General features: G+C 51.5%; 3 protein-coding genes across 15 annotated transcripts in view; 2 read left to right on the forward strand and 1 right to left on the reverse strand.

Moving 5' to 3' along the window:
* LOC114612824 (F-box only protein 44) overlaps positions 1 to 3,297 on the forward strand; it is an 8,658-nt gene extending 5,361 nt beyond the window's left edge. For 4 of the 8 annotated variants that reach the window (XM_028757854.1, XM_028757852.1, XM_028757855.1 and 1 more), the window contains 2 exons: positions 164 to 237; positions 2,395 to 3,297. In XM_028757854.1, coding sequence (XP_028613687.1) covers positions 164 to 237; positions 2,395 to 2,548 — 228 coding nt within the window. In that variant the 3' untranslated portion in view covers positions 2,549 to 3,297. The remainder of the gene's footprint in view (positions 1 to 163; positions 238 to 2,394) is intronic. The other 4 variants (XM_028757858.1, XM_028757860.1, XM_028757859.1 and 1 more) reach the window with 1 other exon arrangement.
* Positions 3,298 to 4,094: 797 nt separating this feature from the next.
* LOC114612870 (F-box only protein 6) lies at positions 4,095 to 10,597 on the forward strand. 4 transcript variants are annotated; one of them, XM_028757937.1, is made up of 7 exons: positions 4,274 to 4,329; positions 6,184 to 6,227; positions 6,357 to 6,643; positions 8,748 to 8,874; positions 9,266 to 9,361; positions 9,989 to 10,124; positions 10,235 to 10,597. In XM_028757937.1, exons 3-7 carry the CDS (start codon positions 6,385 to 6,387, stop codon positions 10,475 to 10,477), a joined length of 861 nt encoding a protein of 286 aa, XP_028613770.1. In that variant the 5' UTR covers positions 4,274 to 4,329; positions 6,184 to 6,227; positions 6,357 to 6,384; the 3' UTR covers positions 10,478 to 10,597. The 4 variants fall into 4 exon arrangements, with proteins under 4 accessions (XP_028613768.1, XP_028613770.1, XP_028613767.1 ...); XM_028757936.1 differs by lacking the exon at positions 4,274 to 4,329 and adding an exon at positions 4,536 to 4,632; XM_028757935.1 differs by lacking the exon at positions 4,274 to 4,329 and adding an exon at positions 4,095 to 4,217 and having other exon boundaries at positions 6,184 to 6,643.
* Positions 10,598 to 10,675: 78 nt separating this feature from the next.
* Positions 10,676 to 16,138, reverse strand: Mad2l2 (mitotic arrest deficient 2 like 2). 3 transcript variants are annotated; one of them, XM_028757939.1, is made up of 9 exons: positions 15,904 to 16,138; positions 15,093 to 15,142; positions 14,896 to 15,014; positions 13,396 to 13,467; positions 12,811 to 12,911; positions 12,077 to 12,171; positions 11,702 to 11,775; positions 11,204 to 11,296; positions 10,676 to 11,039 (listed from the first exon to the last, which is right to left on the reverse strand). In XM_028757939.1, the coding sequence occupies exons 2-9, from the start codon at positions 15,130 to 15,132 to the stop codon at positions 10,998 to 11,000; spliced, it is 636 nt and encodes a 211-aa protein (XP_028613772.1). In that variant the 5' UTR covers positions 15,133 to 15,142; positions 15,904 to 16,138; the 3' UTR covers positions 10,676 to 10,997. The 3 variants fall into 3 exon arrangements, with proteins under 3 accessions (XP_028613772.1, XP_028613771.1, XP_028613773.1); XM_028757938.1 differs by lacking the exon at positions 15,904 to 16,138 and having other exon boundaries at positions 15,093 to 15,430; XM_028757940.1 differs by lacking the exon at positions 15,904 to 16,138 and having other exon boundaries at positions 12,077 to 12,140; positions 15,093 to 15,185.
* Between the last annotated feature and the right edge of the window lie 7,157 nt (positions 16,139 to 23,295).

The following is a 23,295-nucleotide window of genomic DNA, read 5'->3' on the forward strand; positions in this document are numbered from 1 at the left end:
GGGAAAGAGAGAGAGAGAGAGAGAATATTCAGCATGTGTGACTGCTACTAAAATTAATATCTATCATTTCTACAAAGTGTCCCCAACTTATTTTCATGATTTATTTATTTGTATTTTATGTGTACGTGGTTTTCCTGCATGTATGTGGCCCACATTCATGCAGTGCCTGAGGAGACGAGAAGAAGGCGTCAAATCCCATGAAACTGGAGTTACAAGAGACTGGGAGTTGCCATGCAGGTGCTGGGAATTGAACCCTGATCCTCTGGGAGGGTAACTAGTGCTCTTAACCACTGAGCCATCAGTCCAGAGCTGCCCGCTCAACTTAGATTGCACTTTACAATGGGAAAGCGACCCCACTGGAAGTGTAGGAGCATCTGGACTTGACCAGCATTCTACTTAGAATGTTTCTCTTTTTTTTCTTGTTTGTTTGTTTGTTTGTTTGTTTTTGTGATAAGGCTTCTCTGTGTAGCCCTGGCTGTCCTGGAACTCAGCTCTGTAGATCAGGCTGGCCTCAATCTCAGAACTCAGAGATCCACTTGCCTCTGCCTCCTGAGCGCTGGGATTAAAGACGTGTACCCCCATCCAGCAGGATGTTTTTCTAATGGGTGGTGGGTTTATCAAATCTTCAGTTTAGCTGGATGCCAGCCTATGGTGGGTCTGTCTGGGCCAGCCCACCATCAGTTAAGAAGCAGCTGTGTCATCTACATCATGGTCACCCTTGTTGTCTTTCTTCTCTTTATTTATTTGGTGGGATTAGACTGAGCCTAAGACCTCAGGACACAGGCTAAGCAAGAGTTTTACCACTGAGACCAGATACAAAGCCTGTTGTGGTGACTCAAGCCTGCACTAAGGGTCTGGGGTAGGGGCATCACTGTACACTCCAAATCTGTTTGTTTGGTTTTTTGTTGTTGTTTTATTTGTTTGTTTTGTTTTGTTTTTCAAGGCAGGGTTTCTCTATGTAGCCCTAGCTGTCCTAGATCTCATTTTGTAGACCAGGCTAGCCTCAAACTCCAGAAATCTGCCTGCCTCTGCCTCCCGAGTGCTAGAGTACCACTGCTGACTGGAACAGTTTGAATTTTCTTTTGCGGGGGGGTTTTCGAGACAGGGTTTCTCTGTGTAGCCCTGGCTGTTCTGAAACTCACTCTGTAGACCAGGCTGGCCTTGAACTCAGAAATCCACCTGCCTCTGCCTCACAAGTGCTGGATTTAAAGGTGTGTGTCATCACACCTGGCCAGCTTGAGTTTTGTAGTACATCCCAGGACTATCTAGGCTACAGAGACCTGGTGTTAAAAATAAATACATGGGGCTGGAGAGACAGCTCAGTGGTTAAGAGCACTGACTTCTCTTCCAGAGGTCCTGAGTTCAATTCCCAGCAACCACATGGTGGCTCACAACCATCTGTAATGGGATCCGATGCCTTCTTCTGTTATGTCTGAAGAAAGTGACAGTGTACTCACATAAAATAAACCTTAAATAAATAGGCAAATAAATAAAACATTTGGACCAGGCAACTCCAACACCTGGGCTGCCTTTTGGAAGAAATTGGCACTGCGCTCAGATGCATAAACAAACAAACACACAAACAAACACACAGCTCCAAACTTCTCAGGACTAGCCTCTCAACTCTGCTGCGGCTGTGCTCTCTGCAGCTTCAGACAACAAATTAGCCCTGTTCAAGCAAAATTTTATTAACAGAAGTATCAGTATTTGTTAAGATTTTTCTGATACAGGGTCTCATGTAGCCCAGGCTGGTCCCCAGCTTGCTACATAGCAGAGGCCACCTTGGGCTCCTGCTCCTCCTGCCTCTAACCCCCAAGTGCTAATAAGATCACGGGTGTTCACCACCATGCTTGGTTTATGTGGTGCTGAGGAGTGAACACAGGGCTGTGTGCATGTTGCTCTACAGGGCCAGTACTTTACTGAATTACAGCTCTTCTGCTGTTGTCTGTCAGGGTCCCTCTAAGGTAATACATAACCAGGGATGATCTTGAACTTCTGACCCTCCTGAGTGCTAGGATTAAAGGTGTGCACCATCATGGTACTGAGGATGAAACCTAGGGCTTCCAGCATGCTACACAGATGAATCTCCTCCCCCGGCTCTGTTCTGCTGTTCTTCTGGCAAAAGATTTATTTTTTATCTTATGTGTATAAGTGTTTTTCCTGTGTGCCTAGAAGGCCAGAAGAGGGCTTCGGCTCTCCTGGAACCCGAGTAACAGATGGTTGTGAGCTGCCATGCAGGTGCTGGGAATGGAACCCTGGTCCTCTACAAGAGCGGTCAATGCTCCTAGACATAGAGTCGTCTCTGCAGTCCTCTCCCCTCCCCCGGCTTTGTTTTTGGAGACAGGTCTTACTTAGTAGACCCTGACTGCTCCCCTCTGTCTGCTCCCGCCTCAGGTTTCACACACATTCTCCAACTATCCACCCGGCGTCCGCTACATCTGGTTTCAGCACGGAGGCGTGGACACTCACTACTGGGCCGGCTGGTACGGCCCCAGAGTCACCAACAGCAGTGTTATCATCGGGCCCCCGATGCCCTGATGCCTCCTGAGCCCCAATCCTCAGAGCCCTAATTGGTAAAGAGTAGGAAAGGGACAGGCTTGGGAAGGGGAGGGGGAAGTCAGTCACTCCCAGACCTCATTGTTAGTCTTTGCCCCCAGCTACCTCTGTGTGGAGCTTCTAATGTCTGGGCCACCCTCCTCTCTCTAGCCCTCCAGAAAAGCTGCCCCTCTAAGGGGTGCAGTGCCCCAGGTTAGGTAGACACAAGAGGTTTCCATACTTCTCAGAGAGAGGTTTCCCAGCTTGTATGCTTGTTTCTGCCCCTGATCTCTCTCCTTGTTCTCCTTAAGGGCCCTTAGAGCTGGGACAGACAACATATCTGACAGGTTTGGGGACTGCCTTTAATGATGCAGATATCATAAGGCAGACCTGGGATAGAAGGTTCTGCTGTCCAGGCCTTAGCCTGGTTGTCAGCTGCTGTACGCTCTCTGCTTTGGCCTTCAAGTCAGGCCTGGTACCAGATAGGTAGGATCAGATTGTCCTTGTCATCAGCAAAGCCCCAAAGCCAAGGTGGGTACCAATGAGTGTAGGACTCCCCAGAGGACACAGGATAAGAGGCAGGATGGACCAGGATTCTGAGAGCTGGGATGAGGAAACAGTAGAAGGACCTGGCCAGGTTCTCTGTGGCTTGGAAATGTCCCAGCCCCATCCGGAGGAACTTCAGTTCACACACTATCCCCTGACCCCAGCACCACTCTATCCCTCCTGTTACACAGCCAAATAAACTGTTTCTAGCCTCTTTGTGCCCTGTAGCTTTTGGAGGGGAGGGCTGATTCAAGGACAATCCTGACTGGCCCTAGAGATTCAGGGGTGTGGCTGTTGCCCATGCTATAAAGAGGGGTTGAACATTTCAGGAGTGTGCCATGGCATCCCCCAGCTCAAGGGGCAGAGCCCTGGAGTGCAACCCAAGGGGCCATGCCAGGCTCCACTGTTTCCTTGCCCAGAACCTTCTGACTTTAGGTTGATCCCAGCACGCAACAGGTGTTCAATAGTCGTCAAAGTTAACTATCTCACTCGAAAATAAAACAGACAATAAAATAAAACAATAAGCTAGGATGCGCCAGAGTTGACGGCCACCTACCTTGACCAAAATTACTGAATTCCCCTAGAGCTGTCCTCGGCTTGTACTTGATGAATATTTGAGTTCATTAATTAATTAGTAATTTTCACTAGGACCAGAAAAGGTTTTTCTCCTCAGAAAAACCCAGAAAGAAGCTAGACACCAGGTGGTGGCTCAGGCATTTAATCCCAGCACTCAGGAGACAGAGGTTGGTGATCTCTGTGTGTTCAAGGCCAGCCTGGTCTAAAGAGTGAGCTCCTGGATAAACAGAAAGACCTACACTCAAAACAAACAAACAAACAAAACAAAAAACCAATCAAACAAACAAAAAACCAGAAGGTACGTCTCTGCCCCTCCCGGTGGGTGGGGCAGATCCCGTCGTGTGTCTGGTAGGGACTAGATTCTTGGTAGCGCTTCCTTCGCAGGAGGAGGAAGCAGGCCGGAGATTGGGAGCAAGTTGTTGAGCGGCTTGTCGCCTGGAGGGGGAGCCGGAAGCCCAGGAAACCCGGCTGGTGGCGCCCTGGCTGCAGCAGCTTGGCGAGGGGGGATTCTAGAGCTCCGAGCTCATCGTCTTCGCCCTGACGCGGAAGGCCGCTGGTCGGTGCGTGACGCCAGTGGGAGGACCGGCAGGACGGGGCGGGGCGAGGCGACAGGACCGCGTCGCCAAGGTCCAGGCTCAAGGCCCAGGAGAGCTGAGGCCGCCCGGTGCCCAGGTCGCGGCCACTGGGGCAGCGGGGACTGCGGGTGGCCGGCGGGAGGGCGGGGCCGGGATCGGGGCGGAGGTCACGCGTTCGTGGTGGGGGACTCGGGCGGGGCGAGTCCGGCTCCGGGATGCCGAGACGCGGGGACGCCGGGCCTGCTGTAGGTACGCGAGGGTCCCGGACGGTGGCGACACCGGCTTCTTGAGGCACAGGGCTTCAGGCGCTGGGGTAGGACGTCCGCTCGTGACCCGGCCGGAGCCTGGTGTGGATTTTCCCACTAAGGCACTCCAGGGCCACTGTAGTCTCCTTTGCAAGGTAGCTTGGTTGTGGGGGAGAGTATCACTGGAGTGGAATGCCAGCGGGACCACGGCAGGGGCAGACCCCCAACTCGGGGTCCAGTGACTTTTAGGAGTTGCCGATATCTTTTTAATGCGCATAGTTTAAAATATTTGCTGGTTGCTCCTGGGGATGGAACCCAAGGCCTCCCAACTGCTAGATAAGCTTATTCCCACCCCGCAGTGCCCCCTGCCCCACGCTGCCCCCTTGAGGAGGAGACAGACGTTCCTGCTCCTCCTGCCTCCCCCCTGCCTCGATGCTAAGCAGCATCCGGCTAAATGAGTCGTTCCCAGCCCTGTTTACTTTTACTTTGCATTTTGAGACAGGGGCTAAAATGATTAGGCTGAGCTAAAAATTTCAAACTTTCCGCCGAGTATCTGGGGCTGTGGGGGTGTGCCTCCACCGATTTTTTAAAGAAAAATTATTATCATTTTGTATTTCGACACAAGACGTTAAAAAAAGAAAAAAACTGTAAGCATTTGGAAGATCTTGCCCTCCCTAACTAAGCATTTAAGCAGATCCCTCGTGATCCCTTTCCTCCAGGGCAAGGAGGGCCAGACTGTATCCAGCCTCCTGTGTTCTGGGACTGGAGTCCTCATAAGACCACCAGCTTCCAGGAAAGCCTCTAAAAATTCAGAGAAAGCAACAGTTTCTGTTTCCCTGAAAGTGGGTGGAAAAGAGTTTCCGCCCAGGCGTAGGCAGGTGTGCTCGTTTGAGTGACAACATAGTGTCCCACCTCATACCTGGGGCAAGTCCCCGGGGTAACCTAGAGCTTGCAGACAGTCAAACACTCCTGCCCTGCCCAAGGCAACATCTCTGGGTCAGGGAAGTGAACCTTGAAGGACGTTTTACTGCAATGATGTCATAGCAGGGTTAGACACCCAGAACTTAGAGACAGCGCGGTGGCCCTGCCTCTTTCCAGGTCACAGGGCCAACTGGCTTCAAAACAAAGCAGTTTGGGAGTGAGGGGTGGATCTTGAGACAGTTTCCTGTAGCCCGGGCTGATTTAGAAAACTTGATCTTCTTTTCCCCCACCTCCCAATGCATTACAAACAATGGACCACCACATCCGATTTTCTAAACAATTATTTTTCAGTGGAAGGAAGGACGTCTTTAATTTTTTTTTTTTTGTGGTTGTTCTGTTTTGTTTGTTTTTCTTTTTTGAGAGGCAGTGGTCTTGTTCAGCCTCCCAGACTGGCCCAGAACGGCTGGGCTCAAGAAACTTTCTATCCTTGGCTTTCTGAGAAACCGAGTCTTCGGGCAGTTACCATGGCATCCACCTCTACCCTAAGGGCTTTAACTATAAGTCCTGGGACACCATTTAGAGGTAGAGTGCTTGCCCAGGATACACGAGGCCTTAAGTTCCATCGCTAGCACTGCAAAGAATTTTTAAAAGCTTAATTTTGTTCTTGTGGTTTTTGAAAACCAACCTAGGCTGACCTGAGCAGTCCTCCTGCTTTAGGCTCCTTAGTGCTTGGAGCAAAAGCTGCCAAGGCCCGGACCTTATTTGCATTACTCTTTTCCACATAGAACAGCCCCTGCGGACTTCAAGGACCACACTCCACCCCCACCCAGTAAGTGCTTCCTGGCAGGGTTTCCGGTCAGGGGAGGACCTGCCTAACGTGATCCAGAACCTGACGGGAGGGGAGGAGTCTGCCGTTTCAAGCCCTCAGCTCAGGCCTTACGACCCTACCACTCCCAAGCCTGGAAGCATAGTTCTCCATTGCTACCATGGTCAACATCAACGAGCTGCCGGAGAACATTCTACTGGAACTGTTCACCCACATACCGGCCCGACAGCTGCTGCGCAGCTGCCGCCTGGTCTGTAGCCTCTGGCGAGACCTCATCGATGTGGTGACCCTATGGAAGTGCAAGAGCCTTCGGGAGGGCTTCATCACCAAAGACTGGGACGAACCCGTGGATGACTGGAAGATCTTCTATATCCTGTGCAGCCTGCAGAGGAACCTCCTTCGGAACCCGTGTGCCGAAGGTGGGCCGGGGGTGTGCCCTGGGAAGCCTGTCCTCTACTTCCTTGAACCTCAGGGCCTTGGTGCTTACTTTTCCACTCTGATTACAATGTCCCCATGGCCCTAACACGTCCTACACTTTGGTTCCCGGACCTGCCTAGAGTCTTCATCTGTTACATTGTTTCGTGTGCGTGTTTGGGGGATGGGGACATACACGTGCCACAATGTGCACGTGGAAAGAGAACTACTTGAAGTTGGTTCGCTCCTTCCATCACATGGGCCCCGGGATCCAAATCAGGTTATCAGGCTTGACAGCAAGCACCTTACCTGCCTAGCCATCCTGACCCGCTGGGTTGACACCTGATCGATAATAGTCACCAACTCCTTAGTCACCCACTGGGCATGGCTCTGTGACATGAACCTTTGCCCTTTGCTACAGTGTAAAGGTCTAAGGGACACTCTGTATCACCTGGCGGGGCACCTGTCCCTTGTGACTCCTTCCAGGCTTCCGGCTGTCTGTCCAGGGACTCTTTGGGGCTTTACAGATGTGGCCACTCAGCCTCCTGTCACAGAGCAGAGGAAGGATTGAGAGCATAGCAGTCTTGGCCTGAGGCTATTTTTTCCCAAGGTTCTCTTGTCTTTGTTGGGCTTTTTCTCTTGTTCAGTAACTATGCTCCACTCACCACAGTGGCCATTAGGAAGCCCTGTCTGAGCCCGGCACAGCAACTCACACCTTTAATCCCAGCACTTGGGAGGCGGGAAGCAGCCGGGTCTCTGAGTTCAAGTCTAGCCTGGTCTATAGAGTGAGTTCCAGGACAGCCTTAATGAGACCCTGACTTAAAAAAAACAAAAAAACAAAAAAAAAAGCAAGGGCCTTGTCTTCACTTCAGATATCTGCCATCTTTTCTCTCTCCTCGGTGTGATAATGGAATACAGACAGACAGTAAGCGGCTGACTCTGCATCAGAGTACTTTGGACCCTGAGGTTTGTGACTTGGCTTAGCGCTCGGTCATCCGCTGAGGGCGGGTCCTGCCAAGACTCAGGTCAGTCAGAGGACCCACAGGCAGCGCCTCTGATACTCGATCTCCCCACCTGCCCTAGATTCCACTCAGACGCTGCCCAGCCAGGCCGCCACTACCCTCAGCTCGGACTGTGGCCAGCCTAGCCCTGCTCAAATCTCCATGGCTTTAGCTCATGCCAGCCCAGCTCCTGGAATTCTCCTAGTCCTTGCATTCTCTACTGGGGAGCGTCCTAGAACACATGAAAATAGCGTGGGCTCTTGGGAGTGAATAGTGAGAGGACTGGCAGAGTTCTGGTCATGGTTCTGGGCCACCATAAAGTAACACTAGCGTTTTTCTAGGTCCACTATGCTCGATCTGAAGGGGGTGACCCCCTGGATCTGACCCTGTTCCTGTAGGACCCTCATACCACAGGACTCCCGCAGCCACCAGCCCAGGGGACACGGATGTGCCCTCTTGGCATCTGTCCAGGAAAAGTACATCTGATCTTGTGGGAACAGTGGGTCCTTTGGGCCCCTAGAATCTGGGTCACAGTTAACCAGAGCCTCTACCCCCCTGAAACCTGGAAAAGCCAGTGGCCAGGTAAGCGGCCACGTTGGGAAGAACTCCCATCAGGCGTAAGGTCTCCTCCATCACAGGTCTTTATGATCATATTCTCTTTTTGTTGTTGTTGTTTTGTTTTTGTGTTTTGTTTTTTTGTTTTTTCGAGACAGGGTTTCTCTGTGGAGCTCTGGCTGTCCTGGAACTCACTCTGTAGACCAGGCTGGCCTCGAACTCAAAAATCCGCCTGCCTCTGCCTCCCAGATCATTTTCTCTTAAGGACTGAAACATGATGATTGTGGGGGCCCCATGGCCATATGAGATCATGCCCGTGGTCTGGTGAGGTGCTAAACTTGGCTGCATTAATACACTACAGATGCAAACTGATGAATCCTTTGGTATCCACAACCCTGGGAATCTGAGCCCAAATAAGTCCTAGCTAAAAAACTCTCATCACCCCTGAAGTATCCCAGGACCAGAAAAGGCCTCAAAGTTCCAAGCTGCACCTCAGGGCTGCAGCTGCTAACTGAGTGCAAGGGTATCTCACCTGTGCTTCCGCTTTCCCCAGAGAACCTGAGATCATGGCGGATAGACTCCAACCAGGGGGATGAGTGGAAGGTGGAGAACCTCCCTGGGGACCATGGCACAAGCTTTCCTGACACCAATGTCAAGAAGTATTTTGTCACCTCTTATGGGTAAGTGATGATTGGTGGGGGGGGGTAGGAGGGGGGCAGAGCCTTGCTCTGAGGGCAGAGTCTGGGAGACTCTGCCAACTGGTGGGATAGGTGGGGGCCTCTGGAAGCTCAAGGAGGGGTTCCCAAACAGGCGTCCAGGAGCAGTCCACTTGGGTTTCAGGTGACAGGAGTTCACTTAACATTCAGGAGCAAGAGTCAGCAACACTCCATGATGTCCCATGGGATCAAATACTCCCCAGGGAAAAGCAAACTCCCCATTTCCCTCAGATAGGCCCAAAGAGCTCCAGCCAGGGTCTGTCCTGGAAGTTACCTGGGTCCCTTGAGCCATCTGCCTGGCAAGGAAGGGCTCTGTTTAGCATGTTGGCAATATAAGCCTGTCCCCTGCCCCCAGGATGTGCCTCAAATCCCAGATGGTGGACCTCAAAGCCGAGGGCTACTGGGAGGAGCTGTTGGACACCTTTCGGCCCGACATTGTAGTTAAGGACTGGTAAGTGGCCTATGTCTCCATCCTCTGTCTTCCTCCTGCCAAGAGAGAACTCCCAGGGAGGGTTCACTTTCCCTCACAGTGTCTTCAGGTAAGGGCCACCCTATCACAGGTCAACCCCACCCCTCTGCCTTGTTCCCTCCAAGGGTCCATACTTCCTGACAGTCACACAGAACCTTAGCCATGTTTATAGATGGACACTGAGGCCTTCCAAGGAGCTAGCTGCCCTGGATGGAAATTCAATGCCTTCTTATGTAGTGCCTCCCACCCTTTCCTCTGATTATCCCATATGGCTTGAGTTTCTTTGGTGCTAAGGATCTCAGGACCTGATCAATCCTTCTGTATCCACAACCCTGGAAATCTGAGCCCAAAGAAGCCCTAGCCAAAAAAATGTTATTACCCCTGAAGTCTCCCAGGACCAGAAAAGGCCTCAAAGTTCCAAGTGGACACCTCAGGGCTGCATACACTCTCTGCTATGCTCCAATCTCAGCCCCACCCTAAGGCCCTTTTCTAAGTTCCCCCTCTGTGAGCACAGTTCTCATCCAGTGTACCATACGGTGACAGGCTTGGACAGCGTCTTTGTAGAAAGCTGTTTGGTTTTAACCTCACAACCTTCTCTATCCTCCCTAGGTTTGCCGCCAGAGCAGACTGTGGCTGCACCTATCACCTCCGGGTACAGCTGGCCTCTGCAGACTACATTGTCTTGGACTCTTTTGAGCCTCCGCCTGTGACCATCGAACAGTGGAATGATGCCAAATGGCAAGAGGTGAGACCCTGTCTGCTTGTCCCGCCACCCACTCTTCCCAGGGCCGGTCCTAAGGAACAAGGGGCAATTGTTCTACAAGTCTCAATGGTCTCTTCCTCTCTCCTCTGCAGATCTCCCACACCTTCTCTGATTACCCTCCAGGTGTCCGTCACATCCTTTTTCAACATGGGGGCATGGACACTCAGTTCTGGAAAGGCTGGTACGGGCCCCGGGTCACTAACAGCAGTGTAATTATCAGCCACAGGACAGCCAAGAACCCTGCCAGAGCGCCACCGGACACTATAGTGATAGGAGGAAGTCAGCCAGCTTTGGCTCTAACAACCATGAGCTCTTGGGAAGACCTAAGCCCTTAGTGGGCAGTCAGGTCCCAGTCCCGTGAGTACTTGCCATACACAACCTTGGGCGCCCATCAACTCAGTGATGTAGTCACACAGCTCTGACATTCTGTTGTAATAAATGTTTTCAGTAGTCCAGCTTGGTTTGGGGCTTGCAGGTGGGTTGCTGGCACCCCTTCTCGGGGCAGCTTCCATACACTTGTTCATCCCGTTTGGTTAATGACAACGCAGTCAGCCCTTGGGGCCACTTTATTAACAATAACACACGGCACAGTGTTTTCAGATGGACAGTGTCAGCCTGCTGAGCCCAGGAGGCTGCTGAGAGATGGCGTCTGTCCTGGCATCTGTCTGTCTGGGCATCCTTCCCCTGGGCTCCTGGGGAGGCTGCCTCACAAAGGCAAGCAGGGCTGAGCAGCCTGACCAGAGGGGCGGCCACATGTCAAGGCAGTAAGAGCACTTGGAGTCTGGGGCCCTGCAGCACCGCCCTGGGCCTGGTCCCCAGAGTGGGACAGCTGGGCATCTGGCAGCAGGCATGCCCTCAGCTGTTTTTATGAGCTCGCTCTTCAACGTAGAGCTGCATCTAGTACAGAAGTGGCTGGTCAGACTACGAGGTGCCTGCTGGGAAGACTCAGAGGGAAGGGGTAAAACCACCCCACCCCCAAACCTCGGGCAGAAACTTTAGCCTGGAAGCAGCTCTGGGCCCTGCCTACTAAGTGAGGCTTTCTCCGTCCCCTGGCAGCTTACCTTTAAAATGTCCGATGTCATGGTTTTTAGGGGTATCAAGCGGGGGTCATGCATGTGGACATCCTGTTCATCTGCCAGGATCCATGGGAAGTCCTAGGTGGAGGGTTAGAAGGGGCTAGACCTCAGTCTGTCCTCACTCTGCTAACCCTCCCCTCCAGGGCCCATACTGCACTGGGGTTAGTGTGGGGGGGGGCTAGAACACAAGCTCTGCTGTCATCCAACAGGTCCAGGGCAGTTCTAAACTGATTCTGAAACCAAAGGAGAAGGGTTCTCTGGAGGACTCCGTTCAGAGGAGCCAGGGTGGACTAGCTGCTCTACACCTTGCTCCACTGTGGTTCTTCTCACCCTTGGGAATGCACAGGTGTGGTCAGATGGTAATGCACAGGTGGTAATGCACAGGGGAGCCCGCTTGATGCCAGGCAGTGCAGTAAACACCAGCGCCAGCCACAGGCAGCACCCTGAAAACTGTACCCCCCAACCCCGTACCCAAACACACACCTTGATGACCTGTATTTTCTCCATATTCCGAGTGGCGGCTTCTCTTGTGTGCACAAGGACTGTGAATGTGCAGCCTGAGGAGGAAACGACTGGCCAAGGTCAAAGCTAAGCAGCCTCAGATCCCACCGGACTAGGCTACTTCCCCTCCTCCCTCCCGGGCTGGGCAGTGCCACCCACAGGATGGAAAGTGTAGCCAAATGCAAAGAAAGACACGGGGGTGGGGAGGTGGGGGTGGGTTAAATGGAGAGTGTCAGTCCTGGAGAGGACACTCTCAGGTGCTGAAGGACAGAGAGGAAGGTGGCTCAGGGCAGCAAACTAGGAAGAAGACAGCATGCCGCGGTCACCAAGGCAACAGCAGGGGGCGGGGCACCTCACCTGGAGGGTTGTGGTCCAGCACAGCATCACACACGCTGATCTTAAGGATGAAGGCTCGAAGCAGCTGCTCCACGTGAGACAGGAGGGAGTCTGAACTGGGAGTGGGAAAGGAGGGCATCTACCATGCTCCTCCACTACCCCCAGGACCCAGCGCACTCTGGGACAAGCCCTTTGGCGCTGGAGGCCAGCTCAGTCCCACCCACCTGAAAGAATGGAGGAAGGGCTCAAAGGTCTTTTTAGGCAGCTTTAATATTCAGCTGGCTAGAGGCCACCCAGGGTACCACTCGGTCTGCATGCCTCCAGGACCCCAAGACAGGAAGAGGAAGGGTTTGTTTTGAGGCCACCTAGCCAGGGGACGAGCTGATTCCTGATTCTAGCAACCTTACCTCAGCACAGAGAACACTAGCTGAGTAGCTACAAGAGATGCCATGGTAACCAGACAACTTGGTCAGCATCCTGGGCTCTGCAGCCACTGGGTGATACCAATCAGGTCTATTCGCTGGACCTTGGTTTCTCCATGTACACAGTAAGGCTAGGGACTAACATTCATCACTTCCTGAGATGTTCCAGAAGTGACACAGGGGTGACTGTCACTTCTGTACGATTCACAAAATTCTGTGACCAGTGTGTCTCAGATGCTAGCAGTATGCATCGCCACTTCAGGGTCTTTACTAAGGTAATGTGGAGCTCCCTGTGAGACTGCAGCAACCAACTGAAGGAGGGGGACAGCTTACTTGATGGACAGCAAGGGTGGCTGAGTGATCTCAAAGACAAACTTCTCCACTGGGCGGTGTTCCTTATCCAAAATCACCACCACCACCTTCTCCACATCGTTCTGAAAGCACAGGAACCCCTGCCCTAGAGCTATGCACAAGGCCCAGGGAGAGGTGGGACAGGGCACTGAATGAAGCTACCTAGGAGCCCAGCAATTGAGAAGTGCAAGCTGGCTCCCAATTCACAAATGGTACAGGCCAGGGGGAGATGTCTGGCTCCCATGGAGGTTCCCCAATAAGTTTCACACCAGGACAAGAGAGAAAAAAAAAAAAACCCACAAGGGGCCCAGCCCAGCAGGGATGGAACAGGCCAAGGGGACATGAGAAGAACCAGATCTTTCAGGACAGGCCCCCACCCAGATCTGGCCCAACTGATACATCCCAGATGTGACCTACGACCCTTGGACCTATTGCTAGCTTGGGGGTGGTCTTCAGACTGAGGCTTCTGGCTGTTGAAAGACAGCAGCACTTCCCACAGACTCCGCCCAGAAGCAAGGAGGAACAGATGGGGTGCGGAGTGTCCGTTAGGACAAGGGGCCCCCTCACCTTCTCCAGGAGTGGTTTCACGCAGTGAAGTGTATCCTGGATATACTGGTTCAGCTCCGGGTGACAGGACATCTGCACACAACCCCACAAGACCGTTGAGGCCCAAGGCACAAATAGGAGAAACACCAATAACCCAAACACATATATCTTCGGACAAAGAAGAGCCATTCCTAGGTCTCACTGCCTGAGAGAAGCTTATCACTAACTTATCCCTGAAGAGATACTCAAAGACAGACACTCTGTCAGACCAAGTATGGTGGCACACACCTTCAATCTCGGCACTCAGGAGGCAGAGGCAGGCGGGTCTCTAAGTTGAAGGAGGGCAGCCTAGTCTACGGAGCTAGGGCTATACAAAGAAACCCTGTCTTGGTGGGGGAGTGGGTGAAAAAGAAGCTGTGTAGCCACAGGCACAGACAAATGACTTAACATCTCTGAACTGTTAACACAGAGCAGGTGCTTAGTAGCTCTTTGCTTTCAGTGCCTCTGACTCCCTTACCATGGGAAAGGGACTTGAGAGGAAGACAGCGTGTCTACTGTTTGACCCAAGTTAAAGTCAAGAATGGTGACCCATATCTTTAATCCCAGCATTTGGGAGGCAGGTGGTCTCTGAGTTTGAGGTTAGCCTGGTTTACATAGAGTTCAAGACACTCAGAGCCATACTGAGAAATCCTGTCTTGACAAATAAAAACAAAATGCAGGAAGCTTGGCTGTGTTGTCCAGTAATCCTAATACTTGGGGTGTGGATGAAGGAGGATCAGGAGTTCAAGGCCACCCCCAGCTTCCTAACAACTGTGAGCCAGGCTAGGCTACAGGAGGTCTGGATTTCTTAAATAAAATGCAAAATAAAACAGGGGCTGGAGAGATAGCTCAGAAACTAAGAGCGCTGGCCACCGGACCATCGGCGTCAGATCCCCGTCTTCCAAATGCCAATAGTCCCCATGCCTTCTTTCAGCCTCAGTGGACACGCCCCAACACACATACACATAGACAGACACATGCACACACACACACACATAATTAGTATAAATCTTAAAAAGTAAAAGGCTAGGAATGGTGACTCACACCTTTGTTCCCAGAACTCGAGAGACAGAGATAGGAGAATTTCTGTGCGTTTCAGGCTAGCCTGGCCTACAGAGTGGGGAATCCACACCAGCCAAGACTAAACAATGAGACCTATCTTAAATAATTAATAATAAATATTTTTTTAAAAAATCTTTAGAGTTTAGGGAGAATGAGGAGAGAAAGAAGGTGCTGGACACTGTGGGAATGCTCTCCATCCAAACCAAGGTTCTGGGCCTCAGAAACCCCTTTAAAATGCAAGCTTGGAACACCTCTCATCCAGGGCTCCTAATGTAACCCAGAGAATTCCATCCGAGTTCAGGGCGGGAAGGGCTGGGCGGTGAGAGGCAGGAGGCTGTCCGCTATCAGCCTCTGTTGAGGAGTGAGGCAGCTTGTAGGTAGAATAATGGTTTTTAAGTCCAGCCAGGCACCGGGGCTCACCTGAACCGGCACGTTGTACTTCTTGCGCTTCTGGAAGATGCCCACCGGGTAGACCTCGCGTACATAGAGGATCAGGTGCACGGCCACCTCCAGGAACTCGGAGAGCACGTCGGCCACCACTGTGGAGGGGACACAGCGGATGAGCAGGACTCCAATCAGGACCGCATCCCCTCCCGCCAGCAGGCCCAGATCCCTACCTTGGCCAAAGTTGAGGTCTTGGCGCGTGAGGGTGGTCATCCTTGGCCGCCTGGGAGAGGGCGCGGAGGGTGTCTGCAGGGGCTCACAGCACCCGGCCCCGCACGCGGGAAACGCAGCCGGGTCCGGGAAGCCCCACCCCCCGAGCGGCCGGATCCCTCTCGGCGGAAATCCCGCCCTCTCTTCGCTCCTCCCCCGATTCGCCGCCTCCGGCTCCGACCTCAGGTTCGAATCTACGACCGGCCTACAGAAGCCACCGGCTGGGACCCTCAGCACTACTCCTGAATCCCCTGGCCTCAGTAACCACCGCGGTGCTCCCTTGGTCCCAGCGCAGCCATAGGTCACGCCCACCCCGGAGCTGTCCAATCCGGACCTCGCCCTGCTGGGAGAGGCGGGACAGCCTCGGGGGTGGGGCTTAGGGGCGGAGCCCCGCCTGAAGGACAGGAATCTCCAACGAGCGAGCTAAGCCGCCTTTGGACTTCAGGTGGGAGTGATAAAGAGGTTTCGGTGGCCTCTGCACACGATCGCCGTGTTTTCTCCTCCCGGGCATTTCTCTTTAGTTGTTGCAAGTGAGAACCAGCTGCAAACACAGCTGGGTACCAAGGGAGGGCAGCGACATCTGCTGCTACTCCAGAGTCAAGGTCCCCGGACTCTTAGCTTGCCCAACCGAAAGCGAATCCGCAGGCTTGGGGGCGGGGACAGAGAAGGGTGAGAAGCACCCGAGACGCTCCACCCCCACCCGGAACCCAAGTGCATCGGGGCTTGACCTCCCTAGAGAATTAAGTGTCCCATGGTTTCTTCACAATAGCTGACCTTTGGAAGCTGCAGCCGAATGGTAGGCGCTGGGTTGGGTGTCTGCGGGTTGACTGAATAAATCTTCAGAATACGTGTGGGTTCCTGGCTATCTTTTTTTCTGCCGACGAGCCTAATGAGGACTTGTCTGTGTTGTGCAGCAAGCGGAGGGGGCGGGCCTCAGTGCTGCTCCAGGGTCCTTCCTGCAGAGGCTTCTCGGTTTCAGAGAAGCCGAAAGGGCCTCAGATCATTTTAATAGTACGAGAATTACATCCATTATATGGAACCCTTTTATGTTACAAACCCTGAATTCTATTTATTCAATGTGCGTAGGTGTTTTCTCTGCGTGTATGTCTGGGCAGTACGTGACTGCTTGGTACAGGTGAAGGCCAAAAGAGGGCACCAGATCTCCTGAAACTAGAGTTGTAGATGATTGCGGACTGCCATATAGGTGCTGCAAATTGAAACCACCCCCCTCAACACCCAGTACCCTACCTCCCACCCCACCCAACCCCCACCCCACCCAACCCCCACGCCGCCCCATCCCCTGGAAAGTGATCTTAACCACTAAACCATCTCTCCACCTCCCCAAACTGATTTTTATCCTTCAGTAGCCCTAGGAGCTAAGTATTACCTTCACAGCCCAGCTTTATAGATGTACAATAGGCTCAGGAATGTTCCTTCATTCACCAACGCCACACGGGTAAAGCATGTTCTGACACTAGGTGAGAATTCAGCCTAACTCACACCCTTCTGTTTAACTGATAGAAAATCTGAGGTTAGAGGAGTGGCCTGGAGTTAGGGGTGACATGGCAGGCCTAGAAGCCAAGAGAATTTAAAGAAGCGGGCCTCGACCCCTTTGGGGTCAAAACGACTCTTTCCCAGGGGTGGCATATCAGATATCCTGCATATCAGATATTTACATTACAATCCCTAAGTGTCGTAAAATTACAATTATGAAGTAGCAATGGAAATCATTTTAAGGTTGGGGGGGGTCACCACATGAGGAACTGTATTAAAGGGTCACAGTATTGGGGCGGTTGAGACCCACTGGTTTAGACTCTGCTCTACAGGGATGTAAGAGTTGTCTTGTCCTCTGCCTCTATAGGAAATGTTGCTTTAAAACATCCCTAAAAACGTGGCATGCCTGCCCTCCCTCCAGAAGCTGTCAATTCCGTATTCACATCCTTCTTCTCATGGGAAGGAATAAAGAGCAAGCCAGAGGGGGGATTAACCTGGAGTGTGAGCAAAGCAGTTCTCAAAATGCAGACCTCAAAAGTCTTCATCTCAGCCCCCCAGGGACCCTATTAAACCCTGGATGTCCAGCTGCCCTGACTTACCTGACCAGGGCAGGCTAGCAGCGGGCCTCTGCTCTTTAACAAGCTCCCCAGGGAACTTGTGTGCCCTAGAAAATGTGGGGGCTGCCAGTGGAGCTCGCCCGCATTCTGTAACATGTCCGTGCTTAACCTGGTAGAATGTTGGTTTGGCTTTAGGGATTGATAACACCTGTCAGTGAGCACAGCAAGTCTCACGGCTCGGGGACCCTGCCCACATTTCACCATGTTCAGCAGAGCCCTTTCTACGAAGGGCTAGCTGGGACACCTCGCTGCCTTGTAGACCTTAGGGCAGTGAGATTTCATCATGGTGGGGTGGGAAACGCCAGAGTCCTTTATCCAACCCACTCCCAGCTGCTGAACCGCATTTTCATTACCGATGCAGGGGTGGAGGTGGGGGTGGGGGGGATTCCCCCGGGGGTGGACCAAGGGCAGGGGGTGGGGGGGAGGCTAAGGTAACACGGGACCAGCTGGGGACCTCTGCCTTTGGCTCTACAGTGCCTGGGTTTTCATGTTAGCCGCATCAGCACGATGGATGGCCATAAGGCAGAGATTGCATTATGAGGGGACTCATTGTTTCTTGACTCCCCATTTGGCGGGAGACTTTTTCAATGTTATTTGCATGTTCTCACCACGGAGACAGTGTGATGCAAGACTGAGAAGGAAAGTTGCATGTGAAGGAGAAGAGGAAGTGTGCATGCCAACTAGGGCAATTCCCCAGGGACCAGCAATAGGAATGGAGGGGAAAAAAATCACTCCCAAGAGATGTAGAAACAGAGAGGGCAAACTACAAAACAACAACAAAAAAAACAAAAACAAAAAACCCTGTAAGTCCCAATCCAGCAAAGACTAAGCCTCCACCGATGTGCTAAAGGGTTCTTGGGGTGTGTTGAACAAACACACGAATGAATTGAATGGAAACACTTGTCAACAAAGTGTACAGACCTGCGAGATGCTTCTATAGCCAAGTTCCTGTCCACAGAGGGGATCACAAAAGCATCATCCAGGCGGGCGAGATGGATCAGAGGGCAAAAGGGGCTTGCTGCCAAGGCTTGAGTTCAATCCTCAGGACCCACATAGTGGAAGGAGAAAACTGACTCCTGCAAGTGCACACATGCTACCTGCCCCCTAAATAAATAAATAAATAAATGTAAAAAAAATAAATTTAATTAATTAAGAATCAGTGTAGCCGGGCAGTGGTGGTGCACGCCTTTAATCCCAGCACTTGGGAGGCAGAGGCAGGCGGATTTCTGAGTTCAAGGCCAGCCTGGTCTACAGAGTGAGTTCCAGGACAGCCAGGGCTACGCAGAGAAACCCTGTCTCGAAAATAAACAAAAACAAAAGAATCAGTGTCTTTCCCATCTGTCTCCGGTTCAGAACAACAAACACATGGGGGCAGAGAAGGAGAGAAAGGGAACCTACCACAGGAAGCCTGGTGTCAGTCCTAGTACACCCTGAAGCTTCACCCAGCTGCTTGGCCTGCTCCTTGAGAAGGAAGTTGGTCTGTCTGGTTCATTTGGGGGTGCTTAACACCCTACTTAATGCCTGGCTAGCTCAGGTTCTCACAAAACACAGAACATGCTTTAAGTGAATGAAGGAAAGAGGGCGTAATGGCAGGAACTCCTGCCCAGGGGCCTGATCTGCAGCCCAGCTAAGAATAAGCTAAAACCTCTGATGCTAGCACTTGGGTTGTAAGCCGAGCCAGACTGTGGGCTGGTCCTCCGGGAGCCCACCATACCTACAGCCTGCTTGTGTGTCGATTTACAGCTTCTTTCCACCACCCTGATGCTCCTCCAGCCACGAGACCCTTTTCCTTCTTTCAGCCTCAGCTTGCTCATCTGTGAAATGGGAAATTCTAGTTCCATTCCCAAAGGGTTATCTGAGCATGGTGGCACATACTTTGAGTCCTAGCATGTAGGAGGCAGAGGCAGGAAGATTGCCACAAATTTCAGGCTAGCCAGAGTCACACAGTAAGAGTCCTCCTCTAAAATTAATTAAGATAATTTTTTTTAGATTTACTTATTTTTTTATTTTATGTATGAATATTTTGCTTGCCTGTGTGTGTGTGTGTGTGTGCGCGCGCGTGCGCACGCGCCCGTGCGCCTCACACATGTGTCTGGTGCCCAAAGAGGTCAGAAGATAGTACCAGATAACCTGGAACTGGAGTTATGGGCAGTTGAGAGCCATCATATATGGATGCTTGGAATCAAATCTAGGAATTCTATAAGAGCAACAAAGTTCAATCCATTGAATCATCTCTCCAACACAAAACAAAATAAAATTCTATATACTATTGAATAAACACAATATAAATACATAACATTTGTATTGGTCAATTACTGGCCATACGACCATAGTATTAAGATCTACACAGGACTGATGATCCTGATATGAGTTCAACCCCCAGGACCCACATGAGGACAGACGAGAACCCACTCCCACCCAGCTGTCCTCCGATACACACACATACACACAAAGACAAGCAAACACACAAATGCAGGAAAACAAAGATATTAAAAATAGAAGCGCGTCAGGCAGGGTGGTGCAGACTTCAGATCACAGCACTGGTGAGGCAGAGGCCGGAACAGCTCTGTGACTTTCAGGCCAGCGTGGTCTACTACATACAGGTCCAGGCCAACCAGAGCAATGCAGTGAAACTGTCTCAAAAATAGACAACCAACCCTATATAGACTTGTTAAGCCCTCAGGAGAATCACACTGGATAAACAGGAAGCATGGAACCCTCCGTGGGGTCCCCAGCATCTCCTGAACTAGGTCTGCTGGTGGAAGACACCTCTAATCTCACCACTCAGGAGGTGGAGGTTCAAGGATCAGAAGCTCATGGTTATCTTTAGCTACGTAGGGCGTACAAAGCCAGCCTCTGTCTCAAACAAGAGCTATCTTGTCTATCCTTAGCATCGACCTTCCTCTTTTCCATTTCTCAATGCAACAGATGGTTCCCCTGGGTGCTCTGGGGGAGACAGACATATTCTCATCCATGCAATGCACAAAGTGGTGACCAGCATGCAATCCTCCAATCTCACTTGGCTTTCTGGAGCAGGGTCTGGCATACACAGCTGCCTCAGGTCCTAGGATCTCCTGCTGACCTCCAACCTACACCAAAGCTTCCTCCTCAGGCCCAGGACACTGGATAGCTTCCAACCCCTTCAGTTAGAGCACAGCCTGCACACGCGATTCCCTCCCTGGGGGTGCTGGCTTCGCTGGTCTCAGGGGCCAACAGCACACCACTAACTATGGTGGGCTAGGAGGCTAGCTTTGGAAGTACCTGGATTAAGGAGGATATTTCTGGAGAGGATTAACCGAGACAGGGAAGATTTGCTCTGAATGTAGGTGGCAAGCATCATTCCATGGGAAAGGGACCTGGAAAGGGTAGTCCCTTTCTCTGCTTCTTCTTCCTCCTCCTCCTGCTTCCTCTCCCTCCTCCTCCTGCTTCCTCTTCCTCCTCCTCCTGCTTCTCCTTCCTCTTCCTCTTCCTCCTGCTTCTGCTTCTCCTTCCTCTTCCTCCTGCTTCTGCTTCTCCTTCCTCTTCTTCTTCCTCCTCCTCCTCCTTTTTAAACCAGGGTTTATCTGTAGCCCTGTCTATCCTGGACATTACTCTGTAGACCAGGCTGGCCTTGAACTCACAGAGATCTGCCTGCCTCTGCCTCCCAAGTGCTGGGATTAAAGGCATGTGCCTCCACCACCTGGTTTAGCTGATACTTTTTAATGAATAACTTCACTGAAAAATAATTCATAAATCGTAAAGCTCACGTTTTTTTATATGTACTTCAATGGGTTCTGGGAAAGTTGAAGATCTGAGCGTTCCACGATCCAATTCTAGAACATTCTCATCAATTAGACCAAGAAAGATCAGGCCAGCAAACTCTCAGAGTAGATAAAGATGGTTGCCACCAAACCTGAAAACCTGGATTGGGTCCCTGAGACACATATGATGGAAAGAGAAAATCAACTCCAGAAAGCTGTTCTGTGACCTATAACATACGCATGGTGGCACACATATGCATATATTTGAGTGTACACACACACATAATAATAACAAATTTTTTTTTAAGAGAGAGGGACTGGAGAGATGGCTCAGCAGTTAAGAGCATTTGTTGCAACCTGGGGTCAGCAGAAGACCCCAGGTTGGTTCCAAGCACCCAACATGCTGGCTTACAATCATCTGTGATTTCAGTTGCGAGGATCCAAGGCCCTCTCTTGCCTTCCTGGGTATGGCATTCACATGGCACACAAACATGTGAAAAAACTCAAATACTTAAAAAAGAAACATACACAGGTTATGGTAGCGCACGCCCTTAGTCCCAGCACTCGGGAAGCAGAAGCAGGAGGACCTCTGTGCTCAAGGCTAGTCTGATCTGTAAAATGAGTTCCAGGACAGCCAGGCCTAAACAGAGAAACCCTGCCTCAAAACGCAAAGCAAAACAAAAATGTAATTGGACCCTTGTGACATCTTATATCTGGCTTGTTTGACTTAAAGATAAGTTTATCCAGGTCGTGATGTGTGTGTGTGCATATCTATGTATACACACATATTTCTTGTTTGATGTTATTACTGGTTTTGTTGTTGTTGTTTTGGTTTGGGGTACTGAGAATTGAACCCCGGTCCTTGTGTTTGTTAGGCAAGTGCTCTATCACTGAGCTACATCCCCAGCCCTACTTCAGTTCCTTCAACTAACTAATTAATTAGTAAATCATATTTATTGGGAGGCACGCACCATTGCACATGTGCAAAGCTCAAAGGACAATTTGGAGGAGTCACTTCGTTCCTTTCATGTGGGCCTTGGGGTTCAAATGCAGGTGGTCAGGCTTAGCTGGGAGCATTTTTACATGTGGAGCCTCTCTGCTGTTCTCGAATTCCTTTTTAGAACCAGTTAACATCCCCTTCTCCTGACAGACCATAGTGTGTTTGCCCCTCTCATCTGTTGATGGACATTTGCATCTGCTTTGGCCAATCAGCTGGCCCATATTACAGATAGAGAAACCGAGGCCCCAAGTCACCATAATCTGGATGGGGTAGGAGCCTAGTCTTCTCCTAAGTAACTCTGGAAGAACCTGGGGAACAGAGTCCCACACTGAGGCAACAGGCAGAGCAACTGCCCCCAAAAGGGGCATCTACTGTCCGTGCATACCAGGCTACTGCCTGATCCTTAGAGAGTCCCACTCCCTGCTTACTACTTCCTTCCTCCCCTAAGTCCAGCCTCTTCTCTGCTACAGTTACTAACTGTTCTGTCTGTATTGTTTGGTTGGTTTTTTTGTTTGGTTTGTTTTTTTGTTTTTCGAGACAGAGTTTCTCTGTGTAGCCCTGGCTGTCCTGGAACTCACTCTGTAGACCAGGCTGGCCTCGAACTCAGAAATCCGCCTGCCTCTGCCTCCCAAGTGCTGGGATTAAAGGCGTGTGTCACCACTGCCCTGGCGGTTTGGTTGTTTTTTAAGATAAGATCTCTCTCAAGTCCTGGAAGTCAGTGCTAGGAGCTAAACTAACAGGCTTTGCTTTTACTCGACTGCAATCTGTTCTCGGGCTCCCGAGTCTCAGTGAAGCTGTGTCCAGTTGGTACTCACAGAGGCAGTGGTCTTAACCTTCCAGCTAGTAAGCACCTAGCTTCTCACGAGCCGTTCTGTGCCCGCCATGGTCATGTGATATCCTCAACAATGGCAATGGGTTAATTTCCCTGGAGCCTCTTCTGTGGGCTGGGAGATTCAGAACATTTTTCTTACACAGACCTCTGCCATTAAGACTTAAAACCGGAGTTCCCTACAATGACCCCTTCGAAGAAATTAATTTGCCGAAGGTTATCCTTTGGCACCAGAGGAGGAATCTTGCCTGACCCGGAACCGCACTTCTAAACCTCTAAGCCACAGTTTGCTGGAGATGGAAGCCTCCCCCTCTTCCCACGTGCCAGGTCCGCCCCATTACTCTTTGATCTTTGCAATGCCGGAGGCCCCATTGACCCCGTCGTGAGTTATGGGGGCCGTGGGACCCGTAACCCAGCATTCCCGGACTCCCAGGGTCGGCAGGACACGGCGCCCCGCGCGGTGATGGATGAGCCGCCCCGAGGGCT

This window comes from Grammomys surdaster, unplaced genomic scaffold (genome assembly GCF_004785775.1).
Source record: "Grammomys surdaster isolate TR1022 unplaced genomic scaffold, NIH_TR_1.0 126185, whole genome shotgun sequence".
Classification (NCBI taxonomy): Eukaryota; Metazoa; Chordata; class Mammalia; order Rodentia; family Muridae; genus Grammomys; species Grammomys surdaster.

Bases quoted from the DNA above. Each gene is read 5' to 3' on its own strand.
- LOC114612870 (XM_028757935.1), top strand. From the start codon at position 6,385: ATGGTCAACATCAACGAGCTGCCGGAGAACATTCTACTGGAACTGTTC. The intron at 6,644-8,747 runs GTGGGCCGGGGG...CGCTTTCCCCAG, and splicing joins TCGGAACCCGTGTGCCGAAG to AGAACCTGAGATCATGGCGG. The intron at 10,125-10,234 runs GTGAGACCCTGT...TCTCCTCTGCAG, and splicing joins ATGATGCCAAATGGCAAGAG to ATCTCCCACACCTTCTCTGA.
- Mad2l2 (XM_028757939.1), bottom strand. From the start codon at position 15,132: ATGACCACCCTCACGCGCCAAGACCTCAACTTTGGCCAAG. The intron at 15,015-15,092 runs GTAGGGATCTGG...TCCCCTCCACAG, and splicing joins AGACCTCAACTTTGGCCAAG to TGGTGGCCGACGTGCTCTCC. The intron at 12,172-12,810 runs GTAAGCTGTCCC...TCCCACTCCCAG, and splicing joins CCACCCTTGCTGTCCATCAA to TTCAGACTCCCTCCTGTCTC.